The sequence below is a fragment of the Petromyzon marinus genome, chromosome 36 (assembly GCF_048934315.1).
Source record: "Petromyzon marinus isolate PM22_M1 ecotype Great Lakes invasive population chromosome 36, UKy_Petmar_22M1.pri1.0, whole genome shotgun sequence".
Taxonomy (NCBI): Eukaryota; Metazoa; Chordata; class Hyperoartia; order Petromyzontiformes; family Petromyzontidae; genus Petromyzon; species Petromyzon marinus.
The window spans coordinates 6,726,728-6,749,892 of NC_133702.1; the positions used below are offsets into that span (position 1 = coordinate 6,726,728).

The following is a 23,165-nucleotide window of genomic DNA, read 5'->3' on the forward strand; positions in this document are numbered from 1 at the left end:
AGTTTACCAGGCGAGGTAGTTAACATTTTAAAATCGTGGCGCCTTTTTTAGCTCCTGAACATATTTCCACATGTAAGAATAGAATATAATCTCTATTTACCATCTTTTTGCATTGAAGGCACTTTGCCATCATCTGGAAGTTCGTTAATTTCTTCATAGATTTGGTATAATACTGCATCATCATGGAATGTAGTAACCTCAAGAACCGTAATAATATAGCTGGGCCTGTAGATTATAAGTACTCTTGAATCCTAAAACTCTATGCCTGATGGCTGAAGTGATTCAGAATTTCAGTCATTCATTATTATCTGTCCCCCTATTATAGAAAAGCTTGACACTATTAAAATGTAAGCAATTATTTCTTTCTTCTCAGCTCACCAAGTCCTCTATGTACCAATCTGGGCTGCTAGATTGGTCAATTTAATACCCAATTGTTTTTTTTTAAGCTGCTGCGCGTATACAATTGCTTTTGTTCGATTTTTTTGTCCCCTGCATTGTGTGCGATGGCAGCGTTTTGATTCGAATGGACAGACCTCAGATAGTCAAGACGTCTCTGTCCTCATAAAATTCAACACAGTGATCACATAATCTGGCCCGATGCAAGATACAGCATAGACAACCACGTGGGCTATCGCTAACTAAAATAATCGGTCATTGTATTGGCTCCAAAAACCTACTTTTAAAATGACAAACAAGACAGTTATCATCAGTAATCTATGGGTCAGGATAAATTAGACAAAATCTAAGCAACATATTCAAATTCCAAAGAAGCACAATCATTAAATGGATGGAGCCACTTTAAATCATATATGAGAATAATAATGGGCAGTTCACTAAAAGTTGTGGCAAGGTAAACAGCAAAGAGTACGGATTATAATTATCTGAAATCACAAGAGATGATGAAGAAGAGAGATTTGTCATTAATTCAAACTATTATAAAAAGCACAACAGAATATAGTTTGCAAATGGCTGATGAAGGGTAATTGAAAACGCATTATTTTAAACGCCATCGATACTGATGGTAGTGATCAACTAATATTTAATGAAAAAAACAATTGGCCACACATTCGGCTGGACTTATTGGCCAATTGCAGCGCTGCATAACACACATTCATTTTGCTGGCCTATTGCTAGGCAATGGCAGACCATGGCAACTCCATGGATATGTGTCGGCTACTATACAATCTTTACGCACATTATTTACAAATTTACATGAAACGTAAATGCAGTTAATTATATTTAGTTCCCGAGCAGGTGGTCAAACTCTTTGCTTAGTTGGCCTCTCTGGGCAGGTCATTTTGGTTAGGTGAGATTGGAGCTCAGTGGGTAGAAGTCTGGGTCCTTGGCGGATGAATGGGTGTTACTGCGTGTGTATTTTTTTTAAGTCAAACATTCATCAATTGACCATTCAAAACAATACAGAAAAAATAGTATGATACGGTTAAATAACGTATATATTACGTGTTATGACTTCCAAACTCATTGATTTCTGTGTATTTCCGCATGTATGTGTGTTCGTATCAGAATGGTGGTGCAAGGCCTGGCTGTGGCTAATATAAGTGGCAAGTGATATCTCAATGTGTCTGAGGCCTCCCTTAGGTCAGCTCAGCCTTAAATGCATACCTAGTGTGGTATGTACAACTCAGCACTATGGAGAACAAAGGCCACATTATCCACTCAAGTGGCATTCTGGATTTAATAGGTGCTCGCAAATAGCAATTGCCCAAAGAGTTTGTAGGGCAACATGGGGTATGTTTGTCATTGAGTGTTTGTGCATCTGTATATATATGCATTTCAGTTTGTGTGTATCTGTGTGTGCAGGACAAGTTAAAGCTTTTCAACAATAGACTCCTAAGTATGGCTTTATTATAAAACCTACAACAGAGCATCTGTTGAAGCGTTGTATTGCTTAGCATCCGAAAATACTGAGAATTTGAATAACGTGAAACATTTATCAAATCCCCAACGATCCCATCCATTTCGAATAACATTTCTCACACAAAAAAAATTACGAACGTATATATTTTCAAATCAACACTAAGAATGGCACATTCATTTTCAACAATGCAATCCCCGCTAAAACTTATCATCATTAGCAATCACATTACGGCGCACAATGGGTGTATGTGAGCGCACCTGCGGAATTGAAATGCAATGCATTTACCCCATGTGAAATGAATGCAACGACGCATGATCCATCTCTCAGTGATAACACCCTTAAATGTAATTGCATCGCACTGGAGACGTGCATTAAAGAGCACGGGATATTCCACGGGGACATTGCTCAACGCTCCCCCATTATCCTGGCCGGTTAACTGTTTGGGATTTACATTTTAGAGCATGTGTCAAGTGAAGTGTCCCCGTGGGAGTGAAATGGGATGCTGTTGAATGCACGGGATGACCTGCAGGGGACATGGCAACCCTGCAGTGTTTCTATTTACTTACGGTCTGAGTAAATGTTGCGCAGCGAGCAAACCCAGTAAGTTTGGGATTTTAAAAAAGCAATCTTAATAAATCACCAATGCTTTCCTCCCAAGGTTCTGGCTTACAGGTGTATATTATCTTCCCTATCATTGTCGTAGCTGTCAAAATCACTCCCATCATCATCATCAGCAGCCATGGTCCATCTACTGCCCGATGAAGGCCTTCCCGAGCCATCATCATCTCTTACGTTGCACATTATTCTCTTGAAAATGTATACAACATTCAAGAATTACGCAATTATCTAGTTACCCGGATGTATATGTGTTGAATGGACACTAACCGTTAGAACAGTGGCCATTGAAGCTGCTGGAAATACCAAAACAGAAGAAAACGGCAGTGGTGGGTCAGGGCAGAACACCAGAGGAGGGGTACGGATTCAGGGAAATGGTCATTCGGGTAAGTGGGATGGCACTCCAAAATGTGTTGCTTTAGCGCTTTGCGGATAATAACATAACGTCAAGGCAAAGCAGCTGTTTCAGCGGTGAATAATAAAATCAAACTATATTTAGATCAATCAGCCTTTGGGCTTTTTGTGCCAGTTTTTTTTTATTGAAGCGGGTAAATTGTTGACCTGCTTGGACGTTTTTGAGTCTCATTGGCAGAGAGTGGATTATGAAATAAATGCTGCTGGCCTTACGTAATGAGCAAGAGCCTACCATGTACCCTGGGGGCCCCATTCAGTGCAATGCGGGAACAGTATTCAAATCTCACACACTACCATAGCTGGTTAACCAGTTGGTTTTGGTTAGGGATAGGGCTAATACGAGTTGCTGATGGTTAGTTAGCAAACACTCCATATTTAAGACGTGCATTTACATTGTATTCGTATTTCAAACATAACATCAAAACAAGAACAAACATTTTTAATGAAAGTTTAGCGAGAATGCTGTGAATATAAATTCAAAGCCAACTTTAAATGTTCAGCAACAAGAGATTTAAACATAAAGTAAAAAAGAGAAATAAAAATAATACGTTGAAAACAATAAAAGCAAAAAACCCACGACGTTTCGATCGCAACACAAGCGGTCTTCATCAGGCGTGGTTTTATTTTATTGTCAATTCATTATTTTTATTTAACTTTATTTGTTTATTTTCAGTTAATTTATTTAGATTTTTTTTCTTCATATTTACGTGACTTTACGTTTCTAGTGTTTACACTCCCGTCACCAAATGTACCGCATGCGACCCCCCACGTTACACGGCACGTATACAGGCAACGCATATCTCATGTGAGACGTGCACTCCCGCAAGCAAAACAAACGTCACCGCCTTTTCGATTTAAAGCTTTCGTGACTGCAAGGATTCATCTTCTTTGGTTCTTTCGGTAAAGTCACCGTAGAATGAGAATAAAATAATAAAATAAAACAATACAATTCTCACGACGTTTCGGCCACAACACAAGTGGCCTTCTTCAGGTGAAAGGAGCAAACCTGTCGGGACTACAGAGCTCCAAATGAGTAGTCCCGACAGTCCCGACAGGTTTGCTCCTTTCACCTGAAGAAGGCCACTTGTGTTGTGGCCGAAACGTCGCGAGAATTTTATTGTTTTATTTTATTATTTTAGTCTCATTCCACGTGACTTTACCGAAAGAACCAAAGAAGGTCACCGCCTTTGTCACCAACACCGCCTTATAACAACAAAAAAAACATGCTGTGAGTGGTGGTGCAGTGGTTAGCACACTATGCTATCCGGAGATTAAACCTAACTTATACGTCTCACATCAGTGGTGAGTGTGATATCTTAACTACCCCCGGGTCTTCCCACCAACAAACCAGTGCCGGATGAAGCTAGTGCGGGTCCTGCAGCAGATGTTAAGGGGCCCTAAATAAAAACAAACGCATAAAGATGGAAAACACACTTATTTTAACTTGCATAGTAAAGTAATTGTATTGTTTAATTTGCTATACAGCCAGATAATACGGCAAATCGCTAACCTTAAACACCCGTTCATGTAAGTCGAAGGCAGTATAGTGCTATAGTAAGAGCAAGTGCAGAATCATTGAATCGGAATTGATAGCTTGAAAGCGTTTAGCGCGGAGCTCTTGAAAGTGCGGGGCCCGTAGCACGTGTAGCTACTACTACACGTGTAGCTACTACTACACGTGTAGCTACTACTACACGTGTAGCAGCTGCTACACGTGTTGCAGCTGCTACACGTGCAGCTACCACACGTGTAGCTACTACTACACGTGTAGCTACTACTACACGTGTAGCTACTACTACACGTGTAGCTACTTTTGCTACGAGGATAATACGGCACTACCAACAACCGCTTGACCGGTGTGATAAAGTGTCGTCAAACAACCACCACGGCCTGTACGCTAGAGGGATTAGGCCCTAATCGAGCAGTGAATTGACAAAATATCTCTGTTTATATCTCATCATTATCATCACGAGCCTGCGGGACGAAAGCCTCCCTAAAGGGGCCGTCCATAAATGACGTCACGCGATTTTGGACGATTGTTGATCCCCCCCCTCGTAACACGGCGTCACAAAAAGTCAGACCACTCCTCAAATATGACGTCACAAAGCTCTGCCCCCCCCCCCCCAAAAAAAAAATGCTTCAAATCGCTTTAAACTATTGTCATTGTAGCGCGTATTTAATGTGGCGCTGCACTCTGATGTAGGAGAAAACATTTATTAAAACGTCAATTTAATTAAGTAGAACGTGTTGTCTATATTTATTTAAAGTTGCGCATTTTGATGTGACGTCACATTTCTCATCCCCCCCCCCCTCATCACACATCGTCACATGTCTGACCCCCCCCCCTAGGTGCGTGACGTCATTTATGGACGGCCCCAAAGGGGGTCGCCACCTCTCGCACCCCTGCGATGCAACACGTCACCTGTCACTCGATCATCACTCTCGGCAATCGGGCATCATCCCTTCGAGCCACTTGGCCCGTCCAGGCTCGATTGTCTTTGGGGCCGTCCATAAATGACGTCACGCACCTAGGGGGGGGGGGGGGTCAGACATTTGTGACGATGTGTGACGGGGGGGGGGGTGAGAAATGTGACGTCACATCAAAATGCGCAACTTTAAATAAATATAAACACGTTCTACTTAATTAAATAGACTTTTAAGAAATGTTTTCTCCTACAACATCAGAGTGCAGCGGCACATTAAACACGCACTACAATGACAATAGTTTAAAGCGATTTGAAGCATGTTTTATTTTTTTTTGGGGGGGGCAGAGCTTTGTGACGTCATATTTGAGGAGGGTCTGACTCTTTGTGACGCCGTGTGACGACGGGGGGGGGGGGAGTCAAAAATCGTCCAAAATCGCGTGACGTCATTTATGAACGGCCCCTTTCCGTGAAATAAATAAACTCTGCAGATTCGTCACTGACATTGCCTTAAAAGGAAATACATACTGTAATATAGTCAGTAACGTTTCGAGCAATGGCCCCTCTTCATAGCATATCATGTGTGCGATGATAAAGGGTCATTGCTCGAAACGTCAACTATTATATATGTTTTTTTTATTTTAATGTAGTGTTATTGAAGAATGTATAACGTTGTTTTGTTCATTTTCCATCCGCACCACTGCCAACGCATCACCATAGAATAATTTGTCTTAATATAGTTAGAATTATGTTTTTTTTTTAATATCTGCGCGTGGCTCCTAATGTACAGTATATGTTCCTCGTGCACTACTCAATGCTTATTTTAACACTTTAAATTCTTTCCACAATTTCCATAATTTCCGTTCACGTCTATGCTTCTGATCCATATGTCATAGGTTGTGCACGTTCATGATATTTAACGAAACAATATTTGCTCGTAAAAACGGATGATCTTTCGAAAGGCGTTACAGACGCCACGCATAGGCACGGTTTCTCCGTCCTTAAAGTTGTATTTTATTTGCTTTATCCACGTCGCCCTCGATACCAGCTGCTTGTGCTGTAACCCAATAAGCAAAAGCAACGTTGAGCCAAGGCTGGCATGTGGTTGGAACGAACCGTTGGACCAACGTTGGCCCAACGTTGCTCCGATGTCCAAGTGGCCTCTCGCCGTAACGTTTCGTTTGTTTTACATTCGCGAGAGAAGCACGGGACGCGACAGATCTGCTGTCGACGGTGCATCATAGACGTCGTTCCACGCCGGTGTCAGGCGGCTCGTGTGTATGGCTTCACCTACCCCCCCAACTCCCTCCTCCACATAACCACCTCGGCGTTTGGCAGTGGCGTCCGCGCAGGTGTCTCATTACTCCTCTCCCGTCTCCTCTCGCCCGTTACCTGGAGCCCCCCTATTGTGTGATGGCAGGGGAGCTGCTATTTTGGGACGAGAGAGTCAGGTGTTCCTCGGGTGACGCTCTAGCTGAAGGCGGGCTATAGGGTTAACTGCAAGTTATATCAATTTCCAGTTTCACGCACCGCTCCGGCACCATATTGTCCGCAATTGTAGGACGCTCTAGAAAGTTAGACGCGTCCCAACATTGTTCAGCGTTGGTAAACAAGTCTGGTCACTTACACACACACACCTACGGGATTATAAGACGCACCTGTCACTTTTTCTTTAACATATACAGGTGGCAAGTGCGTCTTATAATCAGGCCAATGTGGTGTGTGAGAGCATGACAAAACCCATATACAGTACAGTAAAACGGGAATGTTTAAACTTACTTTTGATGCATTCGTGTTTTCATTCGGGACATGAACAATATATGACAAATTAAGATTGAATATAATGCACTAATCAATAGCGCGTATTGGTAATTGTAATTTTTGTACATGCAAAATAGAGTAGTTCAAAAATAGTTGTAAAAAATGTAAATTAAATAGTTAAAAATAGCGTGTTTATATTCAATTCCCTGGTCACTCTTACTTCAGAGGTAATCCTTAGTGTCTCCATAATAAAGACATAGGTGCCCCGTCTAGCCTTTGACAGATTATTGGGGCAAGTGCTGCTAGTGACCACCAATTAAGGCCGACGTAGCACACACAAGTGTTGTGGTATGGCCAGATCCACATCCCACAGCAGGCTTTATTGTACCCCCAGTGATGATGTTTAAACACGGCACCATTTAAGGCCGAGTCGATCTAGCGAATGCCCGGGACCGGTTCCGATATAATTGGCCAATTGTGGTGTTGGCCGTGGCCGGGAATTTAACTCAAGTCGCGGTGTTACTGGTAGGAACCTCCTGGTTACACCACCAGCAGCCCACAGGGGATTATTGTGTCCGTCCGTCCGTCGTGCATCCAACAATGGGAGGGGTGGGACTGGGTGGAGAGGAGAGGGTGGGGAGGGGCTGGGTGGGGAGGGAGGGGCTGGGTGGGGAGGGGAGGGGCTGGGTGGGGAGGGGAGGGGCTGGGTGGGGAGGGGCTGGGTGGGGAGGGGCTGGGTGGGGAGGGGCTGGGTGGGGAAGGTGGGGAGGGGCTGGGTGGGAGGGGTGGGGCTGGGTGGGGAGGGGCTGGTCACCCCGTGGTGCCCTTATAAAACTCAACGTTTAACCTACTCACGCCGGCTTGTGCCCGCCCTCACAGTCGGGCATATTTGCTGAATACACCACGTGGTGGTGCCGCCGTTGACCCTGGCCACTGACCGAGCAACCCAACGTTCCTACCAGCTCCCTCCGCAGGAGAATGTGTCATGTAAGCGCTAACCGCTGCATCATCGCTCCTGACGCCCTGCACGTCAGCGAGGTTTAATTTATGTAGGTTAATTAACATCGGCACAAAATGCTGTCCTGTACGCGTAATATTAAAAAAAAACATACGGTTATTTTTTTAAAAGCTAGAATTGTGATTATAGCGGCATCTAGTGGCTGGATGCCCCACGTGATCCCATCGCGTACAGCTTCTTCTACGGACTTTAAATACACCGACGTGCCATTTGACCCTTGCACGGCGAGCTTAATAATTGCTGCTCATGAACTTTACAACACTAATTGTATGCGCTCGTCCTACTGTAAAGTGTATCCTTTAGTTCAACAAACATAAGGGGCCGTCCATAAATGACGTCACGCACCTGGGGGGGGGGGGGGTCAGATTTTTGTGACGATGCGTGACGAGGGGGAGGTTTGAGAAATGTGACGTCACATCAAAATGCGCAACTTTAAATAAATATAGACAACACATTCTACTTAATAAAATATACGTTTTAATAAATGTTTTCTCCTACAACATCAGAGTGCAGCGGCACATTAAACACGCACCACAATGACAATAGTTTAAAGCGGTTTGAAGCATGTTTATTTTTGGGGGGGGGGGCAGAGCTTTGTGACGTCATATTTGAGGGGGGTTTGACTTTTCGTGACGCCGTGTGACGATGGGGGGGGGGCGGGTGGTCAAAAATCGTCCAAAATCGCATGACGTCATTTATGGACAGCCCCTAATGTGCGGTAACTCAGTGGCATCCGAGTCATATTTCCTGCCGCGGCTCCTTACATCGGTGGAGACGTATATCCGAACAGATGCTGCTTTGATCCTTACTCCACTCATCACCATCACGCACTGCAGACCAGTGCGGTGAAGTATGGCCAAACACCCCCCCCCCCCCCCCCGGAAGCCGGCCTTCATCCAGCAGTGCATTGACACAGGGTCCTGCAAGTAATTACAGTACTCAGCGGCATACTTGTCTAAAGCAGTATCTCGCCGATAATGCGTTCCCGTTTGATCACAGAATTCCCTTGGTGATCTACATTGCAAAAGCGATAATGAATCTCTCCATTGGTTTCTATTACATTGAATTACTTGCACAGTAGTTACGGGGTGCCGAGGATCGGCTGCTGTCCTTTGTTTAACCAGGTGAGGGCCTATTGACATTCATTATCAAGAGGCCCATTGTCTAGGAGCGTTTTCAGTAACGGAACGTAATTCACATTGGGTATGTGTACTCCTGCACGCGTGCGGAAAAACAATTACGCGTAGCATTCGTCGTTGGTATTAAATTAGAGCAATCTAATTGATAATGGTAATAGTTTATGAAAAACTATGTATTTTTTAAACAGACGATGGCCTAATTTGTTCCCACGAGTTGAGAACACGAGGAGATAGAAACGTGTGCAAGGCAAGTGCAGAGGAACTGGGTTTGAGTCCGAATTTCAGATACGCGTACCCGTAATAAAACTGATCGTTTCAGTTTAATTTGACTAAATTCTTGCTTTAGTTGTAGTAGCTAGAAAAAGTATTTTGGAAAAAAAAACCAACACATTCGTCAATAACACTGCCATATTCTTAGCTCTTTCGGTAAAGTCACGTTGAAGGGAAACAATGAAATAATAAAATATATATAAAAAATAAAAATTCTCACGACGTTTCGACCATAACAAAAACGGTCGTCATCAGGTGTGTCGGTTTGTATAAATTTATTTATTTTTATTATTATTTTATTGTTTTCCTTCAACGTGACTTTACCGAAAGAGCTAAGAATATGAATTACTGCAGTCACGAAAGCTTTAAATCAAAACAACACTGCCGTCAAATGAAAATATATGTAAGCGGCGACGTTTCGGGCAATGGCCTCTCATTCTTAGCACAATATAAAACACATTCAGATTGACTGACGTGCGGACACACATTTCCACGTTATCAGGGCGTGTGCGAGCGCGCGCCCCCTAGTGAATGAACACAATCGCACTCAAAAGGGACCTCGGCAGAAATTCTGTGACATCTGCTTCTGCGGGCCGTTCTCTCGCAGAGGACGGCTGGGTGAAGCGCTTCGCGAGAGCTCCGAACGAACACTACCAAATGACGACTTGACGTCGACAGCACACTCGCGATAAACTAAAATGTAACACTGGAGAGACACAAACAAAAAATAAGAGATGCGCGGAGCAGTCCAGATATAAAGACACATTCGTAAACACTGACTTGTGGAATATTTATCACCTTCATCCCCCCAATCCCGCGGTCTGCCCCCCTCCCTCCCGAAAGCAGGAGGGGGGGGGGAGAGATTTTTTTTCCATTTTCCGGAGCTTTGCCCCGGACAGCTCCGGCTGAAATTAATTCCTGTTTCATACATAACACGCGCATATGCGGATGGGAAGAGAGGGAGTGTCATTCGGTGGACAGCGATTTTAAATTTTAACGAAGCAAGTAAATAGAAATATAATCTGCCGGGTCGGTAAGGGGGGAGCGGGCAGGCTCGGGGTGGGTAGAGCGGTGGTGGTGGGGGGATCGGCAGGGAGGGATGCAAGGAGGATGCGAGGGTTGGCTGGTGGGGGGTTATGATGGAACAGAGAGGTGGGGGACATTAAGCGACATGCGCTGAGTGAGGCTGGGGGTAGCCGGCTTGCACGTCGTGCGCTCTTCGGCTGCGGTAGCAACGCTCCTGATGAGGGCTGTGCGCTGCGACCGTCATCATCACCACCACTATCAGCAGCAGCGGCAGCAGCGGAATCATCACCATCAGCAACAGCAGCAGCAGCATCATCATCAGCAGCAGTGCTCCTGTCGGCTTCGTCACTCGGTGGAACAATGGGAGTGCGCTGATGTGCGCCGCACGCTTCTCAGTGCCACATAGCTGCTCCCCCGCTCCTAGCTGCTGCTGCTGCTCTGCGCGTCCGGTGGATTTAATGAAAGGATGCACCAGTCGGGAGACACCAATGAAGCAGGCGAGTGATGCTGATGATGATGGTGGTGATGATGATGATTCATAAACGCGTTGAGTACAGCTTCACATTCTGTGTGTGTGCGTGCGTACCTTGACTATCGTGTGTGAGTGCGTTTTCTGCGCGAGCGTGTGTCGGTGCATTTGTGTGCGTGAGTTCACCCGTGCGTGCGTGTGTCAGTGTATGTGTGTAAATGTCAGTGTGTGTGTGTGTATGTGGGTGAGTGTCGTGTGTTGTGTGTGAGCATTTGTGAGTGTCTCTCTGTGTGAGTGAGTGTACGGAGTGTTTGTGTGTACGCGTGTGATTGTCGTTTGTGTGTCAATTATGTCTATAAATGTATGTGAGTGTGTGTACACGAGGGTGGGAACGGTGGTGTACCAGTTAGCACGCTGCGCTATGAACTTGGCGACCCGGGTTCGATTCCCGCTCATGGCCAACACCAGTGACGATTATCTAAACCGGTCCTGGGCCTCCCCTAGGTCGACTCAGCCTCAAATGTCTGGTGCGGTATGTAGTTAAAATCGCCACTGGAGAGACAAAGGCGGTCGGGCGTGGTTCTGGCCACCTACCCTTCTGTGTGCCGTGCCAGGCTTCATAGGTGCTCGCTAACAGCACTTGCCTCAACAGTCTGTGACGGCTATACTGGGGATCTTTGTCTTTGCGTACACGAGTGTGTGTCTCTTGAGAGCCTGAGTTTCTGCGTGTAAATGTATGAGTCTGTGTCTTTGTACGTGGGTGAGTGTGAGTGTGTGTGTCTGTTTTTATTTGTAAATGGCGAGCGGTGGCGCAGCGGTTAGTGTGCTGCGCTATGAACCCGTAACGATTATCTGAACATGTTCTGGGCTTCCCCTAGGTCGACTCAGCCTTAAATGATTGCCTGGTGTGGTATGTAAATATCAGCACTAGAGAGACAAAGGCGGTCGGGCGTGGTGTTGACCACCCACCCCCTCGTGTGCCGTGCCGGCCTTCATAGGTGCTCGCAAACAGCACTCGCCCGCACAGTCTGTTGAAGGCTACACGATGCGTTTATGTGCTTGAGTTTATCTGCTTGTCTCTGTGTAAGTGTGTGTGTCTCTCTGTGTCAGTGTGAGTCCGCGTATGTGTGGGCGTGTGAATGTATCGTGTGTGTCAGTTATTGTGTATAAATGTTTGTGCGTGCCTCTCAAATATTGGTGTGTGTTAAGTGTGTGACAGAGTGCGTTTCTGCGCGTGTCACTGTGTGCACGTGTCCGTTTTTGCACATGTGTGTGTATATCTTGCGTCCTGTGAGCACGTGTGTACATATGAGAGTGTTCCCGTGTGTGTGTGTGTTCTTGTCTTGTGTGTGTGGTGTTAAGGTGTCTCCCAGTGTCTTTGTGCGTGTGTCAATTTGTGCGCACGTTTTGTGGTGGTGTGTCGGTGACGTGCCGTGTTTTTAAGTGTGTGCAGTTGTGTGTATCTTCGTGTGTACGTGTACGCGTTTGTGTGTGCGTTTGGCAGTGTGTTTCGGTGTAAGATATTGCATGTAAATATGTTTGAGTGAGCGTCCCAATTGTGTGAGTCTATGTGTACTTGTGTGTGTGAGAGAGACTGTGTGTGGATGGAGTGGTTCATGCGCTGCGCTACGAACCCGCCTGCCCGAGTTGGATTCCCGCTCACAGCCAACAACAGTGACGATTATCTGAACCGGTCCTGGGCGTCCCCTAGGTCGACTCAGCCTCAAATGAGTACCTGGTGCAGTGCGTAAACATCGCCACTAGGGAGACAAAGGCGGTCGGGCGTGGTGCTGCCCACCCACCCCCTTGTGTGCCGTTCCGACCTTCATATGTGCTGGCTTACAGCACTTGTCCCAGCAGTCTGTTAATGGCTACATGAGGGATCTTTGTCTTTGTTATTTTGGGGGGAGTGGCGGCGCAATGGATAACACATTGCGTAAGGAACTCGTCCGCCTGAGTCACGGATATCATCGATGCTGAGATATTCGGACCAGCCCTTGGTCTCCCCGAGGTCAACCACATCTAAATCAGTGACTTGGCTCATTGTCAAACATCATCAATGGGGAGACAGATGTGACAGGGCGTGGGAATGGCCACGCCGTTTTATGGCCGTCATAGGTACCCGCTAACAGCACTTTCCGCAAAAGTAAACACATTCTATACGGGGGACCTTTGTTATTGCATGTATGCTCGTGTATCAAGGTGTGTGTTTTTACGTACGTGTATTTGTTTGAGTCTGTGCGTCATGTTTTTGTGCAAGTCTGTGTATTTTTGCGTGAGTGTTCGTTTTTTTGTCAGCATGTGTCAGTAATTGTGGGGTATTGGTAGGTATTAATGCATCGCTACATATGTATGTATGTATGAGAGCAGAGCCTTCGGATCTGTGGTATATGACGTGTCTGTTAATGTGGCACCTCTGCATGCAACCTCTCAATGTGTCCATCACACACAGTTGCACCGATGATATTGCAGTTGTGACTGTGGAAAAGGCAGCCATCACAACTGGGGCACTGGCACATATCTTGTCATGTGGGGGGACATTCTCTTTTGTCAAAATTAAGAGTCGCTGCGCATGTGGAGTCTGGCATGAGAAACGGCAGAGCTTGCCTTCATCATGACACCAAGTCCACCACCCGCCCGTGAATAATTGCAGCTATTAATACACCGCCACAGACACAAGGCAGTGTGGCAGTTTTATCATAAACACGCGCATAGATGTACTGCGGACAGCGGAAGTCTTCGGTCAACATTTATTCACAAATGCCCTGCGCGTGTTAAATTCAACAACAAGCAGGTGCTTTTAATTTTTTTAACACGGTTTTTTGTGAGCCTTTTTTTTGACCCCTCTCAATGTCATCGGCGAAAGTGGCGAGCTCTGGATTTTTTTTAAGACCGCCCCCCCCCCCCCCCCCACGGCGAAATACCTTTTGCCTTTTCTGGGGTCGGCCGTTTTTAACGCCGTGGCTCTGGGGAGATGTGATTTAGTGGCGTGTGGACCGGGCACGTGTTTGTTATAAAAGCACCTCCCGCCTCGTCCGACATGACGGTGACCTTGCTCCAAATATGAATCAAGCGAATTTGGGACGGGGGGAGGAGGGCATCGTACGACGGGGATCGCACGTAGCCTGGGCCACTCACTCTGGGCCACGCTCGTATATTGAATTCAGATGCGATCGCGTTTACGGTTGCCGTGTATTTGCGCTCCAAAGTGACAATGCTGTTGGGGGATCTTGCTCCGTCAGTGCTGGTGGGTTTTAATGACGCTGCAAAAAAAACATCGTCGCAGGTGTCAGGAACTGGCTTCCAAGCTGTATACCTTACACTTCTTTTGAATATAATGTTACCGATCCGTTTTCATCTCATTTTTAAGCGATGACTACCGTGCACTATATCATTCCCAAACAATTTTAAATGGGCGCACGTAAATTACAATCTGCTTCACGTGAAAAATGGAACGTTTGCGATTTTTTTTTAAACTGATCAAAAACAGCAATATAAAATATATTGTATTTTCTTATCCAAATGGCATGAAGAGGCCCTCATCCAGCAGTGGTGTGACAACAGGGTTATGCAGGAAAATGTGGTATATAAATATCAAAGGCATTTCATTGGCATAGACAAATTATGATTTGAATGTATTGTTTTGTGTTTTTTGTAATAATGGATAACTAAAAACAAAGAAAAATTTGCCTTTAAAATTAAATGACACAACGTTGTCATCTTTATTATTGGCTCATGCTATCCCACACAATCATGTCAGAATGTTGCTTTCATTATTTTGGCAATTGTCTATATTATGAAATATTAAAGTGCAAAAAAAATCGTTATTTTCAGTCTGGTGATTTGCCATCAACATGTGAAATATTAAAATTTACACCATCTGTAAAAACTTTTTCAAATCTAACGATTATCCCATAAAACACCATGTGTCATGCCTGGATTAAAAATGACCATATTGTGTTCAGCATGGAAATATACAGTACCCTAATACAACTGTGGTAGACAATCATCGCAGTGGTTAGCGAACTGTTCTATGAAACCTTGGACCTGCATTTGATTCGGAGGGATGGCTGGAATCTGAGTGCAAAATTATATCTGAAACATTCTTGAGTTTAGGTTTCTAATTAGTTTTTCCTCCCCTTAGCGAACGTTTAATTAATGTATTCATGTGATGTACAGCTTTTTAAATACCTTGTAGAAAGCCTTATACATGGAAATTATTATTTTATTATAATATTATCAGCAACCCTCCTTGACTGCGATGGAATGGCGATGCCACCATCCAGCAGTAGATTGAAATTAAACTGAAATAAGTTGAATACATTTTATTGGTCCAATCCCACAGTTAATGGAATTACTGTACATCATGACACATAGAACTTTATCATCACAACATTTAACAAGCTCCATTTGGGGTTTTATGGTTTCTGAACGTTCATACACAGCAGCCTGGCGCGAAACATTAAAAAGCCCATTTCATAATCACATATTGCAATTATGTTACTGTGGGATCACCGACATATGTAGACTCACATATTATAAGAAAGAGATGGACTCAGTGATTTTCCTTAATCTAATGATCCTTGTGTATCACGGAAACTCGACGCTTTCGTCAACAACACTTCGACCTTAAAAGGAAAGATGTATAATGAGTGACGTTTTGGGCACTGACCCTTCTTCATGGCACAGCACTGATGTGGTCTTTTTGTTGTGTATAACAAAATGTTGTTGTGTGTAACAAAATGTAGTTGTGTATAACAAAATGTTGTTGTGTATAACAAAATGACCACAGCAGTGATCTGTGGGCGAAGGTGCTTTCTCTGCTGTGTACAGGGTTTCTTTGAACAAAAAAAGAGGCTTTTTAACACGTATGCTTTCGCGACCAATATCATCCATGAAACAGTTTTTTTTGGGTTAGATCGCGTAAATAGAAATGTGTCGTTAAACCCACCACCACCCGACACAGCCAATTAGTAAAGTTTGTCACGTAAATAGAACATGCCAATTCGTTACAAGCACAGCACACCGGTGTGTTGGAGAGCAAATCCACAACATTTACAATCAAAGTACGACGTTTCGCCAGTAAATACAACTAGCTTCATCAGGCGACAGCCAGATTTGTATCTATAAATGTGTCGTTAAGCCCGCCATCACCCGACTCAGCCAAATAGTAAGAGTTGTCAGGGAAATGAAACGTGCCAATTGGTTACTACTTCACCGCACCGGTGTGCTGTAGAGTAAACCCACAACATTTACAAATCCAGTAAGACGTTTCGCTGGTGATTACAACCATTTATATTAACGCACATCTAATTAAAAAAAAAAAAACCCTTTGTTGTGGATAATATTGGTCGCGAAAACTTTGCGTGTCAAACGGACAGGTGTCATTGTGTATCCACTTGGGCATCACCGGGTGATCTTTTCCAAACCCCCCGCCTCGTCCAACATCCAGGCACAAAGCATGCGGCTGAAAGTTGCGGGCGCAGCCTATCCAACGGGGGCGGCGGCGGCGCTGGGGAGTCCAACTCCAGCCAGGGCTTCCTGTCCTGGCAAGCGGCCATCGCCGCGGCCAAAGAAGCCAAAGAGGCCGAGGAGATGAGCCGGGCGGCCGAGGGCGAAGCGGGGGCGGCCGCCGCCCCGGGGGCTGCCGCGAACGCGGCTCAGCGCAAGCGGCAGCAGTACGCCAAGACCAAGAAACAGGGCAGCAACGCCAACGACCGACCCCCGCGGGCCCTCTTCTGCCTCGATCTGAACAATCCGCTGCGACGCGCGTGCATCAGCCTCGTCGAGTGGAAGTATCCTTTGGCTACCGAGCGCGCGAAAATGTGCGGGCACGCGAGTAGGTGGGGGGGTGGGGGGCCGGCCCCCGCCGCTTTGTGACCGGAGGCACGGAAAATCCCCAGGGGAGATGAGGGGGAGATAAGGAGTCAGGGAGACGTGGCTGCGGGCTTGGTTAAAAGAACATGTGACAAAAAAAATGTCAAATGGCTTCTATCTTATCTTGGGAGAGAGATGCACACCCAAGTTGTTTGTCCTAGCTCGTCCGATGAATTGTTACAGTTGTGTTAATAAGAGCAAGAACGATTTTAAGTGGCTTACAGGTGTGCTTTCGTGGTATTACTCTGCTGCAATTGCTGTGCCTTGTTAACATAATGCTATGCCATCTGATTTCGGTAACATGCACATGTGCAGCCTTTTAATCCACTTTTTTGGGAGGGGTTCCCCACACCATGTGGGCTATGGAGGTTATTTGACTGTGCGTCACTGTGCTGGTCAGTGTGGGTTGATGAAGGAAGGGAGCATCGATATTGTTCAGTTCAATGAGCGCTATCCAAGATCAAAACTAGCTTGACTTCTGAGATCTGACAAGATTAGGTGAATTCCGGCTGATTTGTTTATAGGCGACCTGAGAGCACGTGAAAGGTAATCCATGAACAATGGCAAACCTGTGTCAAACAGCCACGGATACACAGTCTAGGTGTGCCACTACTAGAGTATTGACATTTGTTTTTTGTTTGCATCTTTAAGCGCTGGAGATGGGGTTTAGCGTTGGTGATAGAATACGGATAGATTGGCTAATGTGCCCTGTGCCCTAGTCGTGTACACCTCCAATTGGCAATATAACTTTCCAAATTTGATTTCCTTTTCACTTTTGATCTTGACAACAACGCCTTGTAGCTCTTTTGCTTTTACAATTTTCTGAATTACGCGACTGCTCATGGAGCCACTGGACAACTGATAATCACCCCCTTATCAATCTGCCTATCGGACAAATTGTTGTCTTCATTTTTTCCATCATGAATTTAATCTTGTTTACATCTTGGAAGAATGATTATATTCATATGTATGCGGTGTTTAGTCGTTCCTCTCTCTCACAAGTGATTTGAATTTCCATTTAAATCTAACATTATCATGATTCTGGAAGTCCTTCCAACGGATGGGGGTGTGGAATTCCCCCCACCCCCATCACCTCTGCATACCACACGTGTTGCACACGTATGGTATGCAAATGGACCTTTGACCCACAGAGCAGCGTCGGGACTCATTATGCCCTCTCTGCAATCCCAGCACCAGTGACCTGATTAATACCCATAGACCCAAACCTCTCATCTGTGTTAACGAGGCTCGGAGGTTTTAAATTGCTAATGAATGCAACGCTGTCTTCTTAGCAAGCCACCTGCCAAATCGATGACAACCGTTGGAGAGAGAGCGAGCGAGAGAAAAAATACGCTTAACAAAATGCTGACCCCCTCTCCGTACACAATGGAGCACACGCAACGGCGCGTTTATGTTGCGAACATTTTTTTTTAACAAAACATCGTCACATAAATCGGGTTGAAAATCTATTCATCTAAATCCGGAGACTACATTGGGAGTCGATGCGGCTTACACATAAGGAGGGGGGGCGGGGCTGCTGCCGTGCACGGTGGAGCTGTTCATGGTGCTGAAAGGCACTTTGCTGTAAACACTGCCTCTGCACTGCTGACGTGAACGCATTCAACGCATTCAGATCACTATATTTTTTTCTACGTGGATATGGCCTGTAGATGGTTCCCCTCGCGCTCTCTCTGAATCTCTCTGAATCTCTCTGTGACACATTATGCATTTTTTTTTTAACATAGCTCTGTGCATTCGTATGGCATTAAGATGCGCGTCCCCCCTGAGGGTGGTGTCCTTGCAGCGTACAGTAGCGCAATACCTTTTGCTCTAAAAAGCAACGGATTAGCAATTAATGGTCACCACATTCATTAGGCGAAACATTTACTTTTACGGTGTAGGCTTTTAACAAACTGTAAGCGGAACAACGCCATTAAACACCAGTTGTACAATTATGACTGATTAACAAAATGCTTAACTAAACCCCGCGGTTGAACACTTCTCGACAATTTACCTGGCCTATAAAATTGAGCGTTGAGCCAATTAAGTTTCATCCGCGGTCAATGTGCACATTAACTCACAATTATGGGTTCACAATTAAATGATTTGTAACAGGCAAGACACATTTACAACTGCCTTGCTTTCTTTACGGTGGCTTGCGACTGCAATTAATTTATGCTGTGTTCAACGGTGCGCGTTTGACAGCATTTTCGGTTGTTGTCTCCCTTAACCCCACACTTCAGGCCATTTGATTTGTTTATCCTCGTGGCAATATTTGCCAACTGCGTGGCCTTAGCCGTCTACATCCCCTTTCCAGAGGACGACTCCAATGAAACAAATCACAATCTGGTGAGTCCCTCGTGTATCCATTCGTGCCTGAGATTTCAACCCGCGCTGTGTTTGTCTGGCGTGCATTTCCGTGCGTGGTGGCGCTGTCCTCGGCAGATTTTGTGCTGCAGTCCACATGACCCAGCTTTGATCCCTGGCCGTGCACATTATCTGCAGTTGGCCTGCCCTTGGGTTGATGCAGTCTAAAATTGAGGACAATCAGGGTGTGTATGTTCGTCTTTGTTGTGTACGTGTTTGTGTGTCTCTGTGTGTGTGTTATCTTGTGCGCGGGAGCGGTTGTGTAGCGGTTAGCACGCTGCGCTACGAATCTGGCGACCCAGGTTCGATTCCCGCTCACGGTCAACACTAGTGACGATTATCTGAACCGGTCCTGGGCTTCCCCTAGGTCGACTCAGCCTCAAATGAGTACCTGGTGAGTGTGTAAACATCGCCACTAGGGAAACAAAGGTGGCTGGGCGTAGTGTTGGTCACCCACTCCTCGTGTGCCGTGCCGGCCTTCAAAGGTGCTCGCTAACAACACTTGATTCAACAGTCTGTTAAAGGCTATACGGGGGATCTTTGTCTTTGTTATGCTGCAACGCTAGGTATGGGGAGGAAGAGGTGGCTGGGGTTGTTGATGTTTTATTCCATTGGGAGGGATGGAAGGGGGGCAAAGCCTAATTTTGGGGAGTCCCCTTTCAATGTATGCACTCATAATGAGATTACAGAAGAGATATAGGCATTAGGATAGATATGGAGCGAGATAAGAGGAGACATACAAATGAGACGGAGATGCAGTGAAATTTGAGTAATGTATACTTGAGACGAAGATTGAGTTGGTTGAGAGAAGAGAGACACAGAATGGGGATGAGAGCTATTACTTTGCTTTTATATGTTTTTGAGCATGTTGTGTTTACTTAGGATTTGAATTCGAACTGATATTTTGGTTCATCCGAATTTTTTGTCCACGAATCTTGGTTTCCCGGAGCTGCTCAAAGCATTTGGCTTATTTGTTTTTGCCTTATGCCACCCCTGTCTCCACCCACTTTCCCGTGAGTCTTGCCAACTGTAATAAACATTTGCTAACAGCGCTATCCCCAGCCATTTTGCAATGCCAACAAGGGAATTAGTATTGTTTTTAAAAGTTTTAATATATTGTGTGTGAGCACGAGTAACTATATCATACGATCCTGGCAATATGGATTGTAAATTTTGATTTAAAGCTTTCGTGACTGCAGGGATTCATATTCTTGGTTCTTTCGGTAAAGTCACGTAGAAGGGAAACAATAAAATAATACAAATAAAAAAAGATATATAAAACAATACAATTATCACGACGTTTCGACTGCAACACAAGCAATCATCATCAGGTGTGAAAACCACAGAAAGAAAATTTGGAAAAAGTGGCGGGGTTTTTTTTAACGTTAGCACCACGGAGAGCGATTTGGCAGTTATTCAGATGGACGAGTCCATCTATGTTCGGAAAAGAGGAGGGGGGAGACGAAAATAATGGATGCGGTCTGAAAGCCACCGTAAGCATGAACAATCAATTAAGACCCGAAATGGTTTATCAAATCCTTCCAATGATTGCTAAGCCAGAATCCATCTTCTCGGTTCAAATTGTCTCTGTATTTGTATATGTGGATAGCCTCATGAACGAATCTCTCATGGTAGCCAGATGGCTTGCAGATAACCTCTGTCTTGGAGAAGTCAATGTCATGTGAGCCTACTGAATTATAACAGTGATCTGCCACGGCCGAGGTGTTGGTCCTACCCTGTTTTAGGTCTGCTTTGTGTTCACGGATGCGGTCCGAGACATTTCGTTTGGTTTCTCCAATGTAACTGCTACCACAAAGGCAACTTAGTTTGTAGACGCCAGGATACTGCAGTTACATTGTTCCCTGGCGTCTACAAACTAAGTTGCCTCTGTGGTAGTAGTGGTCTTAATTGATTGTTCACGCTTACGGTGGCTTTCAGACCGCATCCATTATTTTCGTCTCCCCCCTCCTCTTTTCCGAACATAGATGGACTCGTCCATCTGAATAACTGCCAAATCGCTCTCCGTGGCGCTAACGTTAAAAAACCGCCACTTTTTTCAAATTTTCTTGCTGTGGTTTTCACACCTGATGATGATTGCTTGTGTTGCAGTCGAAACGTCGTGAGAATTTTATTGTTTTATATATATTTTATTTCTTATTGTTTCCCTTCTACGTGACTTTTACCGAAAGAACCAAGAATATAATATGGATTGTATTCCTGGTTGTCTGTCACAGCATTAACAATTGGTATCTGAAACTGTCCTGGACCTCCCGAGGCTTAATCAGCATAAATTGAGTACAGTCCTCAGTGTCTTCTGGGAACACAGTGTAGCCCGAGTACCATCATGTCCCCCTCGTGTTCCTGTGTTCCTCGCTCACCACAATAATAGTTTATCACGAACGGCACTTCCCCTAGATATTTAACCAAGCCAACGATGCAATAATGTTTTGTTTGATGATCATTGTGTGAGTGTATGCACATTTGTGCTACCATGCTGATGCTGTGGGGTTGATGCCTGTACAATTATAGCACCAGTGACAAAGTACAACTTACTTGGGGACTGAGGTACAGGTGAATATAGATGAAAAGGTCAGATATGTGAACATCAACAGAAATTGATGGATACTCAATGAACAAATAGGTCACGCTACAAAAACGAAGCACAAACTCTTAAAAGTGGGGAAATGCTCCACTGTGCTTTAGAAGTAAGCAAACATGAATAATACATCACTGCGTGTGAAAACGTCAGATTGGTGGATATGTACAGAAGATGACAATTACACTGTGCAGAAATACTGCATCGGGTGTGGGTGGTTCATTGGTCATGGTGATGGTAAAACATGCGACGTTATACACCATACAGGGTGGTCAGATGTCTGGTGACCCCCAAGTAATTTACCCCCATTGGTTTCCTTTGCATATTAACTTCTACTCATATTCACTTCTGTTTTATATAACATAATTAAATGGGGGGGGGGGGGGTCACAAGACATCTAGACCACGCTATACAATACAATTTTGACATGATGTCGTGTCTAAATAAATATGCATGTCAAGAGTGAATGTACACTGTGGGTGGGGAGGGGGGGGGTGAAGGGGGCACGTAGAGAGATGATGGTGTGGTAAAGGTGCTGCTGTTTGAGACCCTTCAAAGTGGACAGACATTAAGGTCCTGGAGTGGCCGAGCCAGTTTCCAGACCTTAATCCCATAGAAAATCTGTGGAGGGAGCTGAAGGTTCGAGTTGCCAAACGTCAGCCTCGAAACCTTAATGACTTGTAGAAGATCTGCAAAGAGGAGTGGGACAAATCCCTCCTGAGATGTGTGCAAACCTGGTGGCCAACTACAAGAAACGTCTGGCGTCTGTGATTGCCAACAAGGATTTTGCCACCAAGTACTAAGTCATGTTTTGCAGAGGGGTAAAATACTTATTTCCCACATTAAAATGCAAATCAATTTATAACATTTTTGACATGCGTATTTCTGGATTTTTTTATTGTCATTCTGTCTCTCACTGTTCAAATAAACCTACCATTAAAATCATAGACTGATCAATTCTTTGTCAGTGGGCAAACGTTCAAAATCAGCAGGGGATCAAATACTTTTTTCCCTCCCTGTAGATGCCAGAGTAGGGAGCATGTGAGTGGGAGCTCGGGCAAGATTAAAACAGACATGGAGGCGGCAGGGGCGAGGCGAGATGTGAGTAATCCACAGTGGATCTGGCAGACAGTGAGGGAAATTGTTACCTGAAGTTATCTTTTCCGCCACCCGCTCCTCCTCCGCCCCATAGCTTTAGTCAGCCAAGAAAAAAAACAACAGAAGAGTACTTTGCGTAGCATTTTAACACGTAGGCTTTCGCGACCAATATTATTCATAATGAAAGTAACTTTGGGTTAGGGCGCATAAATA

The 23,165-nt window shown here is 45.0% G+C and overlaps 1 protein-coding gene across 12 annotated transcripts in view; it reads left to right on the forward strand.

Moving 5' to 3' along the window:
* The window catches only part of LOC116949353 (voltage-dependent L-type calcium channel subunit alpha-1D), a 226,318-nt gene that overhangs the window by 3,195 nt on the left and 199,958 nt on the right, over positions 1-23,165 (forward strand). For 6 of the 12 annotated variants that reach the window (XM_032966573.2, XM_076072065.1, XM_032966569.2 and 3 more), the window contains exons 1-3: positions 10,648-11,042; positions 16,467-16,809; positions 19,135-19,240. In XM_032966573.2, coding sequence (XP_032822464.1) covers positions 11,012-11,042; positions 16,467-16,809; positions 19,135-19,240 — 480 coding nt within the window. In that variant the 5' untranslated portion in view covers positions 10,648-11,011. Of the gene's footprint in view, positions 1-10,646; positions 11,043-16,466; positions 16,810-19,134; positions 19,241-23,165 lie in introns of those variants that run through there. The other 6 variants (XM_032966570.2, XM_032966571.2, XM_076072064.1 and 3 more) reach the window with 3 other exon arrangements.